Consider the following 18,532-nt stretch of genomic DNA (forward strand, 5'->3'; position numbering starts at 1 on the left):
GAATTATTATATAAGTTTTACAGTAAGCAAGTAACGTAATGCCAACCACTACTTCTAATTATTTTAATAAAAATAAGATTTCAAAAACTACTAAATGATTATAAATGTTAGATTGTTTATTTCAAATTTGTGCCCCTAAAATTCTGCACTTGTGGCGAAAGCCCCTCAACCCCTTCCTCTAAAACCACTTGTGGGGAATGGGATGGTGGAAAACTTGTAAGAAACACAAGCCTACAAGTGCTTTAAATATTTCTTAGAATTCAGATGATTCTGTTCCAAATTTTGTCCCATTAGTCTAAGGGGGAAATGACTTACAGTTATTGTGCTACTATAAGAAGACGTAGATTAGAATCAAATCTCTTTTCAATCCCTGCTTCTTTTCGTTTAATAATCATTGAGGGGAGAGAGGGTCCACAATCGGATATCATTTAATAATTTTTATCATTTAATGACATTTTAATCACATGTAAGAAAAAATATTTTGGATTCATTGGGGAAATTTAGTTTTGATACAGAGAGAAATTAGAAATTCAAATAAAAATTATGTCACAAATTACAAAAGAAATCTTAAACAATAATTTTTTGTCTCAGTATATTAAATCAAAGAGTTCATGGTAGCAAACTGTAAGTAAGGAGCAATGTGGCTCAATAGTAACCAAAACTCTAAGAAACTGAGTCTTGATAACAAAGGATACATCAAAAGGATTGAATTTCGATGCTTATTCAAAATATATACAATTCGTCAAGTTTAATGTTACCCATCAAAAGTTACGAGCCTGATAAAACTTGCCCAATTTTCGAAAAAGGGGGAAAACACACCTAAAATATCAAGTAATCTTGATGAAAATCACACCACCAGATTCAGCATATCAGAGAATTTTCAAGCTCTTACTGTCCTACTGTACCATTAATGTGGAGGTTTCAAGCGTCTATGCAATTACGTGGATTTTTTTTTCTTTTTTGCCCGAAGAAACATCACAGATACTTGTTTATTTGTTTCCTCGAAGTGGGATCATATCGAACCAGTTATCATAGAAGATTGGAAAAGGGCTCATTTGGGCAGAATTCAAAAGTTACATTGCTCTTTTTAAGTGAACGAGAATATTGGAGGGCAGCTAGCTCCCCTCGCACGGCTTTTTCCCTCAAACTCACCTGATCAAAATTTGAGATATATAATTTGTTCGGAATAGTTGGAAGATCTAGTAACAATGTCTTTCAGGATGAATTGATCCCCTCAATATTTGTGGAATGGCTGCAAGCAATGGACTTTGCCCATTGTTTACATATATGGTCATTGGAAAGTGTACATATATTTTTCGGGGGGGGGGGGGATAACGTGAGAGGATCTTCACATGGATGAATTTTCATACGGGGAAGGGTTTATCCATGGAGCCAGATTTGTCGGCATTATTTGAGAAATAATAAGAAATTAAATTTTTAAAACTATTTTTTTTAACTGAAAGTAAGGAGCAACATTAAAACTTGAAACAGTCAGAAATTATTAAGGATATGAGAGGGATGCCTACTCTTCAATACCTCGCTCTGCAAGCTAAAGTTTTTTAACTTTAAAAAGAGCTTATTATTCTTATAGTTATTCTTAAGTAATTGGAACAAAAAGTCAAAGTTTAGCGTAAAGAGCGAGGTATTGAGGAGGGGGCATCTTCCTCATATACCGTACGTAATAATCTCTATTCCTTTTAAGTTTAATGTTGTTCCTTACTTTTTGTTGAACATACTAGTTTTTTAATCCAGTCTTCAATTAGAACTGAACCTATGCACATAAATTGCACATATTGATTGGGTCACACTTGTAGGATTATGCTTGTGCTGTATAAACAAATAATTTAACATTAACACTATTTCAAAATATCCTAAGATTAATGAAGTACTAGATTTTTAAATAAACATTTGCTATTTATAGGTAAGTGTAGCTAGGTTGTGGTTTGGGTGTTACATGGGAAGCATTATGACTGTCCCGCTCAGGGTTGTCACGCCTAGGATTTGTTGCCAAACTCAATGATTTTTTGTGTGTGTTGGTGATGTGTAAAACTATGGGCTTATTAGTTATTCTTTTTTTAATATGCTTAGCCAGATGCTATGCACTCCTTCGTTCATTTTTTTTTAGAGAAAAAAATTGATCATAATTTTGATAATATAACTTTTATTTCAGCTGTATTGCTTTGATCTTGTGTTGAATCATTTTATTTGTTTTAAAATCATATTGTATAATATTGTAGTTTCATCTGTGAGTAAAAGACATGAAGTTAATTTTGGACCCAATAAATCCGTCCAGATTTTTAAAAGGGAAGCTCTTATAGTTTCCCAGTCTTTGCCATTTTCAAAACAATTTTCATGTCGTCTAATCAAATATGTGAATTTCAACAAACGGAGTCCAACCTAAATTGAGTAGAGGGCACAAAAGTAGTTTGAAATAACGCTCGTTTTCGCTGTTTTGTTTGTTCAATTCAATCGAATCCCTAAAATACAAATAACATACTTGTCTATAATAATTGATAGCTAAAGGTCTATTAACATAGTATAAGATATTCTTCTAAGATAGTCTAAGATAAATATAATCTTCATCACCAAGAAGATGAAGTTGAAGTTAAAGATAAAGATGCACGTAAAGTTTAGCTAACACGTTTAGCTTCATTGGGTCATTACCACCTCCTTCTGCTCCCCTTGCTCGTTATGATCGGCAGCTTGGCCTTTTGCTACTGTTCTTATTATGTTGAGTCTCCGATCCTTGTATGTGTAGCCTAGTGTGGAGGCGTCACCTGCCTCCGTTTTTTTCATGGAACAATTTTGCATAAGTTGTTGTTGTGCAAGTTGTAAGAGAAAATACTTTTTGTATAGTTTGCTAAAGTTTTTCAATTAGGGTAGACTTATCATTCTCTTCTTCTGAGAAGAAGAAGAATCCTCTCATATTTTCTAAATATTTTTGTTCTGTTTTTATTTCAGTTCAATGTTTTTTTTTAAGTCAATCTTCCATATGAACGTCTTTCATCCCTTCCCGCTTCTATTAATCATTTCGAGTTATGTTAATACTCTTATGTATTTTAATATAATATTTAATCTTTTAGGAAAGTATTTTTGGCATATAAAAATGGAATTCCGGAGAAGAAACTTGCAATAAAGGTTATGAAAAAGGCTGAACTTGTTAATAAAAATCTAACTTACCAAGGTAAGATCCCTATGACTAAATTTGAACACTTCAGAATATAATATGATCAAGCCTGATCGTACCTATTTTACATTTTAATTCTAATAATATTAGTGACTCCCGCAGCTGTTTGACCCTTTAATCACATTCGTTTTCATGGTTATTTTTTGATTCTAGATCCTAGAGTGTTAGAATGTCTTACCTAGAATAAGATATCTTACCTAGATTAAGACATGAGATGGTACTTATTTTTCATTAACCTATCCCTTTTTTCTCCAAATTGTGCCTCAAGAACCTGTATAAGAAAATTCAGTCCTCATTTGTGTTTAGTCATAAAATAGCTTTACTGCACAAAGTGGTGCTTTATTTTTTAATTTCTGAAGCATTTAACATAAAAGTGGCCAGTGGGCGTGAGCTTGTTAAGAATAGGGGGTCCGGCGTATTCCCCCAGATAATCTGCCCTCCCCTGAAAAAATCTCCAACACTTCCCTTCTGGGAAATTCTCCCCAAATGATGCATTGAGCAGCCAAAGGGAAATCAAGACAAAACTACAAAGATGTGAACGCGGCTTCTCCCACCTTGAATAAAGTCTGACAAGCAATCAATTGCCTGAAAAATAATAAAGCCCCTGGTCCCGATGCTATTCCGGCTGAACTTTACAAGTATTTAGGGACAGTTTTCGTCAGCAGGCTCCATAAACTAACTTATCGTGTATGGGAAGAAGTGATGATTCCACATGATTAGGGTTACTATCATCCTTCTACTCTTCAAAAAAGGGCTAAAGACAAATTGCAGCAATTATTGCGGGATCTCTCTCATCTGGATTGCTGCTAAAATATTCGTCATAGTGCTATATAATCTCTTTCGTATCCAGTATAACGCGAAGACAAGACCCAATCAAGCGGGATTCCGCCCAGGCATGGGAACAATTGACCAGCTATTCGTCAGAAGATCAACCCTTGAATACAGGACAAAACCAGAGACCGACGGTTCTCTATTCATAGATTTTATAACAGGTTTTGACTCTGTTCTAAGTGATGGAATTTTGGACATCTGACAGAGGATGAAGTACCAGACAAGATAGTCAGACTTATTCAAGCATGTGTGAGCCCAAATTCAAATTGGTTGGGAACTCTCCTCAATGTTCCAAATTGATTTTAGTGTCATACAGGGATGTATATTGTCCCCCGTATTATTTAATTTCGTAATCCACTGGATTATGACCAGAGCAATGACGACCTTCTCAGGCGTTGAAGTAAGTCCCAATTTTGTGATCACTGATCTGGACCAATGAGATAAGCTTCTTGAAGACATAAGTCGTGGTGTCTGGCATATCATCTCAAAACCCTCCAATCTTACTGGAAATGTCACCCATACACGATATACCTGAATTCAAGAACCTAGACTCTCTGGTAGATCCAGTAGGAGGATGCATATCAGAATTTCAGTTGGGAATTGTTTCAGGAACTGGAGTCTTCACCCAGCTAAACCAGTCTCTATGGAACCAGAAAAAAGTCTTTTTGGAGATAAGAATAAGGATTTATCCGCCCCTTGTTTGGTCCGTCTTGTTATATGGCTGTGAGACATGGGCTCTGAAAGCATCTGAAATTCAAGCCCTCAGCGCATCTGACCATTCATGTCTAAGGAGAATGGTATTGCACTCCGTGGTCGAGTCAGCAATGGTGAACTCCGCAAATCGGCCATCAACGCAATGTTTTGGCCACTATAATTCAACAAACAAGATTCCAAATGTTCGGCCATGCCCTTCGCTTCTTTCGTTATGTTCGTCAATAAAGCCCTGAGATGTACGTCTTCTCCGGGATGGAAAAAGCGATATGGAGGACAGAAGAAAACATGGCTCACCTGCATCAAGGCGAACCTAGACCCACTTGGTAGTTAAAAGAAGTATGGATGAAGAAGAGATAATTTATAGCTCGAATTGATTGAACAACTCAGGAACGACCGAGACTCTTGCCCTACCACAATAACGAAGTTACTGGACGCCAGGGAGAGCTGAGATGCTTGAGTTTACAAGTGCCAGTAAGTAAGTAAGTATAATTGTACATCAGCTCTTATGAAGGAGGGACATTGGGTTGATTTTAGGCAGGAGGATGCCAAATGTCTAAAAAAGATAAATTAAGTGCCTAGACTGTCGAAATCTCTTTGAACCTTTTAAATAAACATAGAAAGTTGAATTGGGGGGAAGGGTCAGAATTAATCTCTCATCTCCCCTTATTTAGACTAAGCCTGAATAAGGGTGGCATGGGGTGATACCTCCCTTCTTATTTTAGAAAGATGTTCCTGACATTTTTTATGGCACTTGGTATTAACCAAGTGACATATAGTGATCGCAAATTCTGTGGGTCTGTCTGTCCCAGTTTTACTACTTTAGGCACTTCCAGGTAAGCTAGGACGATGAAATTTGGCAGGCGTATCAGGGACCGGACTAGATTAAATTAGAAATAGTTGTTTTCACGGTTTGACCATCTGGGAGGTGGGGGTGGTTGGTTGGTTATTTCGGAAAAACATGAAGTATTTTAAACTTAAGACCGGGTGATTGGGTCTTAGTGAAATTTTATGTTTGAAAGAATATTGTGTCTCAGAGCTATTATTTTAAATCCCGACCAGATCTGGTGACATTGGTGGGAGTTTGGGGGGGGGGGGAACCTAAAATCTTGGAAAACGCTTAGAATAGAGGGATCGGAATGAAACTTGGTGAGGAAAATAAGCAGAAGTTCTAGATACATGATTAATATATCCGGAACGTATATGCTCTGTTTCGGGGACTTGGGGGGGGGGGGTAATTCTGAAAATTAGAAAAATGAGGTATTTTTAACTTACGAAGGAGTGATCGGATCTTAATGAAATTTGAAGTTTGGAAGAATATCGTGTCTCAGAGCTCTTATTTTAAATCCCGACTGGATCCGGTGACATTGGGGGGAATTGAGGGGGGAACCTAAAATCTCGTAAAACGCTTAGAGTGGAGGGATCGGGATGAAACTTGGTGGTAAAAATAATCGTAAGTCCTAGATACGTGATTGAAATAACCGGAACGGATCCGCTCTCTTTGGAGGAGTTGGGGGAGGAGGGTTAATTATGAAAAATTAAAAAAATGAGGTATTTTTAACTTACGAAGGAGTGGTCGAATCTTAATGAAAGTTGATGTTTAGAAGGATATCGTGTCTTAGAGCTCTTAATTTAAATCCCGACTGGATCCGGTGAAGGGGAAGTTGGGGGGCGGACCTAAAATCTTGGAAAACGCTTAGAGTGGAGGGACGGAATGAAAATTGATGGGAAAAATAAGCACAAGTCCCAGATACGGGATTGACATAACCGGAATGGATCTGTTTTCTTTGGGGGAGTTGGGGGTGGGGGGAGGGTTTATTCTAAAAAATAGAAAAAATGATATTTTTTCTGACTTACGAAATAGTGATCGTAATGAACTTTCATATTTAGAAGGACCTCAAAACTCTGATCTCTTATTTTAAATCCCGACCGGATCCAGTGTCATTACGGGGGGGGGGGGACCAGAAATCTTTGAAAACGCTTAAAGCGGAGAGATCAGGATGAAACTTGGTGGAGAGAATAAGCACAAGTCCAAGATAGGTGACTGACATAACCGGGACCGGATCCGTTCTCTTTGGTGGAGTTTGGGGGGGGGGGAGTGATTCGGAAAAATTAGAAAAATGAGGTATTTGTAACTTAAGAACGGATGGTCAGATCCTAATGAAATTTAATATCTAGAAGGATCTTGTGCTTTGGAACTCTCATTTTAAATTTCGACCAGATCCGGTGACATTGAAGGGAGTTGGATTGGGAAGCCGGAATTCCTGGAAAACGTGAAAATCGAGGTATCTTACGAATGGGTCATTGGATCTTAATGGAACTTGATATATAGAAGAATCTTATGTCTCAGATGCTCCACTTTTAATTCTAATCGGATCCGGGTACATAGAGGGTTGGAAGGGGGAAACAGAAGTTTTGGAAAACCCTTAGAATGGAGAGATCGGGATGAAACTTGATGGGAAGAATAAGCGCAAGTTTTAGATACGAGATTGACATAATTGTTACGGATACGTTCTCTTTGAGGGAGCTGGGGGTTGTTAATTTGGAAAAATCAGAAAAATTGGGGCATTTTTAACTTAAGAACAGGTGACCGGATCTTAATGAAATTTGATATTTAGAAGGAATTCATGTCTCAGAGCTCTTATTTCAAATCCCGACCAGATCTTTTGACATTGGGGGGAGTTGGAGGGGGAAACTGGAAATCTTTGTCATTTAACCAAACTAATTTGCTTCATATTTGATAAGATTATGTAATGATGTGTAAGTGCACAGGAGCTAATATTATGAGGAAAGGGTTGTAGAATATTTGTAAGTTGAGGGGGGCTAAAGATGCATAAAGAGTGAATTTTAATGGCAAAACATCCTAACTTTCATTTAGCTTAGAGGTAAATATAGGAGGATTTTTTGGGAAGTGCGAGTGGGGGGGGGGGGGGTAGAAATAGTTTCAAATCTTTCCTCTTTCCATGGAGTATTTCTGGCTTACACTATTTATTTATATAATTGAGCTGTATATTTCATAAAGACTGTAAACATAGTTTCCACAAATTTTCTACAATTTTACCAGAGAACAAAAATAAAATTTCTAAATTTAGAAAAGCAATTTGAACTTCATGGATTTAAATAAATATATATCACACACGGGAAAATACCTGTGGCCTTTTCTATGTCGGAGTCTAGTAAAGAACAAATTAAAGGAAGCCAGACTCTTTTATGTGCATTTGTTTTGGCAGTCCTCGTCATTTCAAAATCGCTCCTTGACTCTTTGCTCCAAGTTCTGCATATTTATATATCCTCCTATTTTGCTCCAAGTTTCTGCCAATCTATTTGCCTCCTGTTCTCTATACATTTTGGAAGTCCACGGCCCACTTACAATCCCATTTCCCATTTCTCCTTGTTATATCCTGCTATTTTCCAGCAAATCTGACCCATCCATTCTCCAGTTGTCCTTTCTTTCTTCTACTAGAATCAGTAGTTTATTTACATCCCCATTTTCCATTTCTTTTCTGCAAGCCTAGCCAGTCCTTTCTTCGGAATCCCTCCTTAATTCGCAGAGATCTTGATTGTTAAAAGGAAAATCCTCCGCAGTATCTTTTTTTCCTTTTTTGTTTCACTTTTAAGTGTGCACTCATTCAATCACTTCCAGGTATCTTGCGTATCCTTTTTTCTCTCGTTTAGTTTCAAGACTGGGAGATTTTCTTTGCCGGCTCCTATAGAAAAAGAAGTAGTTATTAAGTTTGGAGCTTGTTTAGGAGATTAGGAATTTTCTCAATTTTTTAGAGCTCTGTCATGGTACTAGAAAATATTTAAGTTATCCGTGTCTATATAAGTAAATAAAGCTCTTCGGAAGGGTGAAAAGGCAATAGGCTCTGGTTCTAATTCTGAATTCATATAAGCCTGAAAAATCGGGGGAACGTAAAATATTTTGGGTGAAGGTCAGCGTCATGTTATGAATATTTTACAATGCACCTACCATGCGATGTGGAACGTAAAATGGACTGAGTTCCCGCGTTCGAATGGAAGAATGGAAGAAAACTGTCAGACCATGAACCTCCAATACTTTCAGCGTCCAAGGCTCACGTCTATATGGAAGAACTGATCTGACGAGTGCCTCGTAGATACGGATCCTTGTTTGTAGCTGGATTTGACGCTTCTGCCTTAGACAAGAGTTGTACTGGGCAAACAATTTAGCTGCAAATGCCGTTCTAGTGTTGACTTCGTTTGGGCTGCATCCGTTTCTGTCAATCAGAGATAACCCGAAATAGCCAAGGTGACCACAGGCTCGGTAGTGGTGCAAGAATATATGTGTGAAAAGACATTTCGTGTAATCTCCTACCAGAACTCACAAACTGAGATCCTGAGGTTATATGGGTAATGTGCAAAATCGCGGTCTTGTCTCGTTGGTTTTTGTTCGTGATAACGGCATTTGTATATTATCCTGAAAGCGCACAAAACAGGCTTGACCTAGTTTTCTACCCCCAAGCAACGGTTTACACGATTAGTTGCCGATATAGCAGTGCTGCTTTTATAATTGCTGGTGATTTTAACCAGACAAAGAAAGCTTGTCCCGCCTCTAGTCTTTCTCTTAATCAGATTGTGAACATTCCCACTCACTCGTCTGGAAGTACCCTCGATCTGATCCTTGCAAACACTGAGGCCCTATACCACCCCCCGACTTTGCTTGGACCAGTCGGCTTGTCTGATCACTACGCCCTGTTTTTCAAAACCAAATGTCCTGTGAGAAAACCTGAGCTTTCATGGATCACTACTAGACCAATAACTGACTCTTCAATCAGTGAATATGGGCGCTGGATTGCCGAATATGACTTTCCAGAGGTTTCAGTGGACAGTTCCCTTGAGCAAAGGGTATGCGCTTTCAGTGAAAAATTATACTACAAGTAACTCGAGATATTTCCAACAAAGACTGTGGTGAAAAGTGAATACGACAAACCATGGACTACGCCCACTATTAAGGCCCTGATCCGTGAATGCATCCGCCTTTACTCAAGCGGTAAGGGAAATCAAGGAGCGACCAAAATAAACCTAATAGTTAACATGACCAGAAATGCAAAACGCAAGTATGGTCGTGAAAAAGTTGACCCCCTGCTCAACACTGAACCTGCAAAGTGGCATCGCTCGGTCAAAGGGATGAGTGAATATCTTTCGAAAACCAGTGTCAAAACATCTGACGATAACGAGCGAATACCGGGGTCTAGAGACGTTAATTTTTTTTTCTTTTTTTTGTAGTTGTTGCTTATATTGTATCCCCCTTCTATATGTTGCTTATATTGTAGTTGTTGCTTGTATCTTTTTATCCCCCTTGTATCCCTCTAAACAAAAATGTTGGAAACAAAGCTAGTTTTTAAGAGAATTATTTTAGAATATGACACAATTTACATTCTTAAAAACTACATTTTGAAAATCACATTTGGCAGCTGCTGTTACCAAAAGCTGCATAATTGCATATTTTGCCAAATAACTTAAACGCAGTGTAGGTAGGCTACATCAGCCATTATACTTCTTCTATCAAAACAATATGAACAACATCTAAGAAAAATCAGTTTCACTAATACCTTGTGACTGCGCAGTGGATGAGAGCGTGGCTCCTAATCAAAGGTTGTCCGGTTCAGTCCCGCTTGTCGCAAGGAATGGACTAATCGAAAATCACATTTGTAAATTTTTTTTGTGTTAAAAAAAAAAAAAAAAATCAAAAATAAAGCTAAACAGCATAACCGAAAACCATGAACTGCGATGCCAAGATAACAAGTGACTAGAGTCTAAAAATTGAGTAGCAACTATGACGTCATATTGTCTGCTGTCATGACTTACCTCAACTATTAATAGTAAATTTTTGCTTCTTCCTTGATGAAGACCACAAAATGCCTTCTGAAGACGGCAAAATAATTTCCGCTTTGCTGGAAATAATTCTTATTTCGAGCTGAATGTCAGTATTTCTACTAATATATATAAAAAAACATCATAACCAAGATTATTGAACAAAACAAAAATGAATGTGTATTCACATTTTAATATACGTATACTGATATTTATTTCTTAAGGTCTTAATAATTTGAATTTATTAAAGTGAAAAAACTTTTCAGTTGATCATTGTTAGTAGTAGTAGTAGTAGTAGTAGTAGTATTTCCCGTGCATAATTACTGATCGTAAATAAGTACATGCTATTCAAGACTTTTACAAAATAAATTAATTCAAGCATAAATAAAAGAGAACATTGATATTTCCTTCAAATTTGTGTCAATTTATTCAGCTAATAACACCATAAATTGCCTAAAGAACATCATTAATTTAGCTATCAAATTTAGCTCGTTTAGGTTATTACCGCCTCTTCCCGCCCATCATGCTCGATATGGTCGGTAGCTTGGCTTTTAGCCATGTTTCTCTGCTATTTAGGGTTTTCGGCCCTTGTTAATGTAGCCTAACATCCTCCCTCCGGTCATCACTTTTGGTAGCCCAGGACCTTGTCCCTAGCACGCCAGGAATTGTTCTGGCGTTGTAGGGTGATTGTGGGTATTAATTCAATCATGAGCTCCTTTTTAATCGATATTCCCGGAGTGAAAACCTCGCCTGAGCGGACTTATTTACATATTGGGGTGGATTCTTCATTTGCCTAACTATAGTAGTGACTGCGAGCAGTGCCACACAATTGTTGTGACCAAGATGGGCCCAGGATTGCACAAAGCCTCCAACTTACTGGAGGTCCCAGGGACTTCTTGCTATCCGGTTCTAAGCCGGCTTAAGTGCTTCGGTGTAGACTTGAGAAGATATGTTGGTCCCCGTCCTGCACTGGTATCCGGGATCACTGCTTTTCCTGAGGCCAAAATAATTTCAAAGATTTAAAGAACATGAAAATTGGAACTTGGAATGTTACGACGTTAAAAAATGACTATCGTATCGACATTTTGACTGACGAATTAAGACGGTTTGAACTGGATTTATTAGGAGTTTCAGAAACTCATATCCCAGGGGTAGGAAGCATGAAATTAGGTAACATAGAATTTGTTTACTCAGGCAGGAAGGATGGGGTACATAGATAGGGAGTAGGGCTTATGATTAATAAGGAAGCTGCTAAGTCTTGTTTAGGCTGGGAAGGTATTAATAATAGAATACTAATTGCTCATTTTATGACTAAAAAGTTTAGGGTATCAGTTATAGTAGTATATGCCCCCGTTGAACCAACTGATGGAGATACTAGTGACTCAGATGAATTTTACTTACAGTTACAGGAGCAAATAGACAGGGTACCAGGTAGAAATATGGTGTTTTTGCTAGGAGATTTTAATGCCCAAGTTGGTAGAAATAGGGATAGATGGTATCATAGCCTTGGTATATTTGGTGTAGGAAAAGAAAACAGTAATGGCTCTAGGCTTTTGCAATTTTGTACATATAACAACCTAGTTATAACCAATACGGTGTTTGGTCACAAAATGTCCCATAAGTTGACATGGTATTCACGTAATGGTAAGACAGCAAACATTATTGATTATGTTATTGTAAACAGAAGACTAGCAGGATCAATACAAGATACTAGGGTGTATAGGAGTGCTGTTATTGATGTTAAAAGTAAAGATCACCATCTAGTAGTGTCTTAAGGTTAATTTAAAGCTGAAATTTCGGAAGGGTAACTACCTTCCGGAAAGTTATGATGTTGGTAGACTCCAGGATGAAAATTGGAGAAAAAATTTCCAGGAACAGTTGAATACTAAACTTGAGAGTTTAAAATTTGACAATGTGGAAGATGGATGGAATAATTTCAGAAAAACAATTTGTGAAGTTGCTGATGGTGTCTTAGGGAAGAGTGCTAAGACAGCAACTAGGAATATTAGTGAAAAAGCTTTAGGTTTAATAGAGAGTAGAAAGGGTTTGTATAAGAATTATCTGAGTGATAGGTCGTATGAAAACAAAAGAAATGTAAGGAAAGTGGAGAAAGCATTAAAATATGAACTAAGGAGATGTGAAGTGGAGGCCATGGATAAAATTGCTGAGGATCTGGAAGATGTGGCTAGACGGCATAATAGTAAAATATTATACTGGCATGTTAATAAATTGAAAGGGAGTAGCCAATCCGGACTAGTCCCAGTTAAAGATAGAAATGGGGCCACAATTAGTGATAAGGAAAAAGTTAAAGAAAGATGGGTGGAACATTTTGAGAATGTGCTAAACCGAGATACAGTTGCAGGAAAAGATATAGATGAAAATGAAAAAGTTTGTGATACCTTGGACGTGAAGGAAAATTTGTTTAGTGAGGAAGAATTAGCGACCGTACTAAAAGGATTAAAAAATAATAAGGCTCCAGGTGCTGATAGTATGATTAATGAGTTTCTTAAATATGCTGGCTCTGAGGTTAGGAATAAGCTACTGAAGATTATGAACATGATTTTTGAAAAAGGGGAAGTACCCAATGATTTTAGGAAAACCTTAATTAAACCACTGTATTTAGAAAGGTGACAAGAGTGAGTGTCGTAATTATCGAGGCATTAGTCTGGTCTCTGTATGTAGCAAATTACTGAGTAATATGATACTTTTTAGACTGAGAGATGGTGTAGACAAAGTTTTAAGGGAAGAACAATGCGGTTTTAGAAAAGGTAGAGGATATGTCGACCAAGTTTTCATTCTTAGGTTAATAATTGAGAAGTCCCTTCGTCGTCAAACACCTTTGGTCCTCAGTTTTATCGATTATGAGCAAGCTATCGATTCTGTTGATAGAAGAGCGTTAACAAAGGTCTTATCGTTATATGGTATACCAGAAAAATACATTAAAGTGATTTGTGCTATGTACGAGAATAATACTGCTGCGGTTAAGGTAGGAAATGAGGTTAGCAACTGGTTTTGTATTAAATCAGGAGTTACGCAGGGTTGTGTTCTATCCCCCTTTATATGGATCATTTTGATGGACTTCGTCTTACGGAGCACAGGAAAGGATATTGGAGACCACGGAATCAAAATGGGAGGGAAAAACGCTCCTGGACTTAGATTATGCTGATGATTTAAGCATATTAGATGAAAGTGCGAGCAAAATGAATGAAGTTTTAGAGGTTTTGCGAGTTCAGGGTGCTAAAATAGGCTTGAAAATTAATGTTAAGAAGGCTAAGTCACTAAGGCTAGGAATAAGTGAAGATGAACAGGTGACATTAGGTAACGAAAAGATTGATCAGGTTGGGAGCTTCAGTTACCTTGGTAGTATTATTAGTAAAGATGGTGGGAGCAGTGAAGATGTTAAAAGTAGAATAGCTAAGGCTCAGGGTGTTTTTTTCACAGTTAAAAAAGGTTTGGAAGAATAGAAAGATAAGTCTGCAAACCAAGATTAGAATATTGGAAGCTACAGTGATGACAGTGGTCAAATATGGTTCTGAAGCATGGGCGCTCCGAAAAGCAGATGAAAATTTACTAGATGTTTTCCAGAGAAATTGCCTACGGATTGTTCTGGGTACCCGGCTGACTGACCGTATTTCAAACAGTAGGTTGTACGAAAAGTGTGGTTCAATCCCGCATTCTGGGGCTATAATGAAAGAAAGGTTTTGATGGCTAGGCCACATTCTACGGATGACGGATGACAGATTACCGAAGATTGTCCTTTTTGGCCAACCGTCTGGGGCTACACGGAAAGCAGGTCGTCCTTGTCTGGGTTGGGAAGATGTCATAAATAAAGATTTAAAGGAAATGGGAAGTTCCTGGGAGGGTGTAAAGAGGGAGGCTTTAAATAGATTAGGTTGGAGGAGGAGCGTGCTTAGTTGCATTGGCCTCAGGCGGCTTAGTGCTGCAGTGAGTTATTATTATTAGTAGTAGTAGTAGTATACTCTCAAGGGAATTATAACCTAGTAAACGGCACAGCATTGCTCTAAATTTTGATTAATAGATAGATCTTCTCGGCTCTGTCTACTTTCGTGGACCTTTTTGAGCTGTTTAGCGGCTTCCTTGCGATCAAGTTGTACTACGGGCTACCTCTCGTCATTGAATAATATTTGAAGGAATGAGAATATAATATATTATCGTTAACAGGCCTGGGATTACATGTTCCAGGCTTGTGCAAAGTCTTTATTCCACTGGAGGTCCGGGAGACTTTTTGCTATCTGTAAATGTAGCTGCATGTCACTTCGCTATAGTATCTTGAGGGGTGGCTGGAGCAATTGAGTTTACAGAACTCACATGACGGCGTGCTTCCTGTCAAACAAGGCCTATTTTCGACCTTTGTGATATATTTTTGAATGTATGTTACAGGCGGGCATGTAAGAAGTAGCTTTGACTCGCTGATCGCTGAGGATCTCAAGATTCTTGCGATTTTCCCTTAATATAACCATTTTCTCTCACTATTTTGAGGTTTTATTGTGTGCCCAAATCCCCTTCCCCCAAAAAACAAAGTGTTTCTCCTTAAACAAGCCTACCAAAAAAACGAATTACTGCGTACTGGAGTGACTTTCTACCTTTGTTAATTTCTAAGACAGTTTTTTCTGGACTTTCATAAGGCAGTTCAAAGGTCAAAACAATGCTTTTATTAAGTCATCGGCATGTCGCTATTCCTGAATAGCAAAAAAGCGACTACTAGTAATGATTTGTTTTTTCTTGTTTTTTTCGCCTTATATAGGCTAGTTCTTCATTTGGGTATTGCCCATTCAGTCATTTTGGATGTATTTTGCTTGAAATTTGAATTTGTTAATCATAATTTTGTTGTTTAATTACAGTTTTGTTGTCTATCTTTGCTAAAAGAAAGACTATACCAGAGCAGAAAATAAATCCAAAATATATTTTCAGTTTTTCGACTAAAAAAAGAGTATTGATGTAATAATATATTGAAGAACTATAATACCACCTAGTATTATGTTTAATTACAGTATCAGAGGATATTCAAGTTCATCTAAGAGATAAAAATGATATTATCTAGCGTTATTTTTTTTATAGCCATTATAATTTACTTAAAAAACGCAAACACTAACAAAATCAACCGTAGCACACCAAAAGCGTTGCTTGCGAGGGTGTGATACTAACGAAAAAGTAGCAATAATAACAAAAATAAGGGATAAGGAGCTGAAGGGTGACACCATTTACCGAGAAATAAGAACCTGAATAAATCAAACACAAAAAAAAACTAAATAATATCATTATCCTAAAGAACAATAACCTAAAAAAGAAAAAAGAACCAATTGATAACATAAACAAACAACTTAATAGATAATTAAAAGAATCAATAAATAAATCCAAAACATAATTATAAATTGATTGGCTTTCAGTTTTAATCTCATTTGAAGGTATACTTACCGAACAGCCCCATACGTAGCTCAGATTTTAATTGATTAATTTATAATTTTTTAACACGTTAATCTTATTCCAAAGCTCAGCCGCTTTATGTATAACTGAACATGCTCCTATTTATAAATTGCAATTGTAAAAATATTACAAAAATTATTGGTTATAAATTATAGGATTAAAAATGATAAGGTGACACCATTTATCGAGAAATAAAAACCTGAATAAATCAAACACAAAAAAAATAAATAATATCATGGTCCCAAAGCGACAGTAACCTAAAAAAAGAAACAAGAACCAATTACTAACATAAACAAACAACTCAATAGATAATTAAAAGAATACATAAAAAAAAATCAAAAACATAATTATAACTTGATTGGCTTTCAATTTTAATCTCATTTGAAGGTATTCTTACCGAACAGTCCCATAAGTAGCTCAGATCTTAATTGACTAATTTTTAATTCTTTAATACTAAGATTAAGCTTATTCTAAAGCTCATCCCCTTTATATATAACTGAACATCTTCCTATTTATAAATTGCAATTGTAAAGATATTACATAAATTATTGGTTATATCTGTTTTAATTATTTATTTAGCCCCTTTATATATAACTGAGCATCCTCCAATTTATAAATTTCAAATGTAAAAAACTATAAAAATTATTGGTTATATTTGTTTTAGTTATTTATTTAGCCCCTTTTTATATAACTGAACATCCTCCAATTTATAAATTCCAATTGTAAAAAACTATAAAAATTATTGGTTATATCTGTTTTAGTTATTTATTTAGCCCCTTTATATATAACTGAACATCCTCCAATCTAGAAATTCCAATTGTAAAAAACTATAAAACTTATTGGTTATATCAGTTTTAATTAAGTTTTTATTTATTTCTGCTCGTTATTGGGTTATATATAAAAGGCCAGCTTTCACCAAAATGGTACTGTCTGTGCCATTTATATTTTTATATATTTATTATATTATATTATTTGTTATATATTTATTTATTACAAAGACGTTCATATTTGTTTATTATATTATATATATTATATGTTTATAGCATATATTATATATTTTTGCAAATTTTTAAATTAGGTTTTATTCTATTAATCGACTATTGATTCACTATCTTAAAATCCAAAAAAGAGCTTAAGATAAAAGGATTTGTGTTCTTAACGTTTTACCGTGCTGGAACATACGTCCTTTTATAATCTAATTTTCAATCTAAGTTAACGGTGTTAGACATTTTTAGTGCTGCACTGTGCTGATTGTACTGGATTGTGCTGCACTGTCACTTTGGCTTGTAGTTTTGACTTCTATTACTTCAGTTTTGAAAACTCAAAAGAGTCACTTCTGCTCCATTCCTATTTTCTTTGACTTTTTTTAAAAGTCGCCCTTCTCGTAACCTACTACGCTTCGGCTCTGGTATATTGAGGGCTCAATCCCTTCTCAATCTAAACCGTTTTTGGAAAATATAACACTTTTGCTTTTTATAATTTAGCTATTTTATGGTCGTTATTTTATTACTTCTACTCTATTACTTCAGTTTTGAAAACTCAAAAGAGTCACTTTTGTTCCATTCTTATTTTCTTTGTCTTCTTTTAAAAGTCACCCATCTCGTAAAATACTACGCTTCGGCTCTGTTATATTTAGAGCTCAATCCCTTCTCAATCTAAACCGTATTTTGGAAAATATAATAATTTTGTTTATTATAATTTAGCTATTTTCGGGTTATTTTATTACTTTTATTCTATTACTTTAGTTTAGAAAACTCAAAAGAGTCACTTTTGTTCCATTCCTATTTTCTTTGTCTTCTTTTAAAAGCCACCCGTTTCGTAACGTACTACACTTCGGCCCTGGTATATTGAGAGCTCAATCCCTTCTCAGTCTAAACCGTATTTTGGAAAAATTTAACAATTTTGCTTATTATAATTTATCTATTTTCGGGTTGTTATTTGATTACTTCTATTCTCTTACTTCATTTTGAAAGCTCAAGAGTCGCTTCTGTTCCATTCCCATTTTCTTCGTCTTCTTTTAAAAGTCGCCCGTCTCGTAACGTACTACTCTTCGGCTCTGGTATATTGAGAGCTCAATTCCTTTTCAATCTAAACCGTATTTTGGAAAATACAACGATTTTGCTTATTATAATTAAGCTATTTTCGGGTTGTTATTTTAAGGTTATACTTTTTCTTCTAGTTGTTAGAGAAAGAAATGCGTTGGCAATGATTAGGAGTCCATTTTGTGTTCACCTCTACTATTTTTTACAGTCTCCAAATAATGTATATTTGGTAAGTTACTCCTTCTTTATTTGATCTATACCAATTGGCATATACAAAAGAAAAGTTTTGGTCCTAAATATTAGTATGGCTGATTAATAAGGGACGTATAAGTGTTCAATTAGGGAGTTTTCTATTTTTATATATGTTGATCTTTTATCTTATCAAAAGATAAAAGATCGTCTTTCTTAGATCATTTTAATTCAAATAATATATTTTAAGAAAGTTTCTAAGAATTGTGGCACATATATTTTCGTGTGTGTGTTA

At 36.0% G+C, this 18,532-nt stretch overlaps 1 protein-coding gene across 3 annotated transcripts in view; it reads left to right on the plus strand.

Annotated features, from left to right (window-relative positions):
* Positions 1-18,532, plus strand: part of LOC136039477 (serine/threonine-protein kinase greatwall-like) — a 128,482-nt gene that overhangs the window by 11,808 nt on the left and 98,142 nt on the right. For all 3 annotated transcript variants that reach the window (XM_065723254.1, XM_065723257.1, XM_065723256.1), the window contains exons 3-4: positions 3,084-3,184; positions 18,186-18,277. In XM_065723254.1, the coding sequence (XP_065579326.1) occupies positions 3,084-3,184; positions 18,186-18,277 (193 nt within the window). The remainder of the gene's footprint in view (positions 1-3,083; positions 3,185-18,185; positions 18,278-18,532) is intronic.

Source organism: Artemia franciscana, chromosome 19 (assembly GCF_032884065.1).
Source record: "Artemia franciscana chromosome 19, ASM3288406v1, whole genome shotgun sequence".
Lineage (NCBI taxonomy): Eukaryota > Metazoa > Arthropoda > Branchiopoda > Anostraca > Artemiidae > Artemia > Artemia franciscana.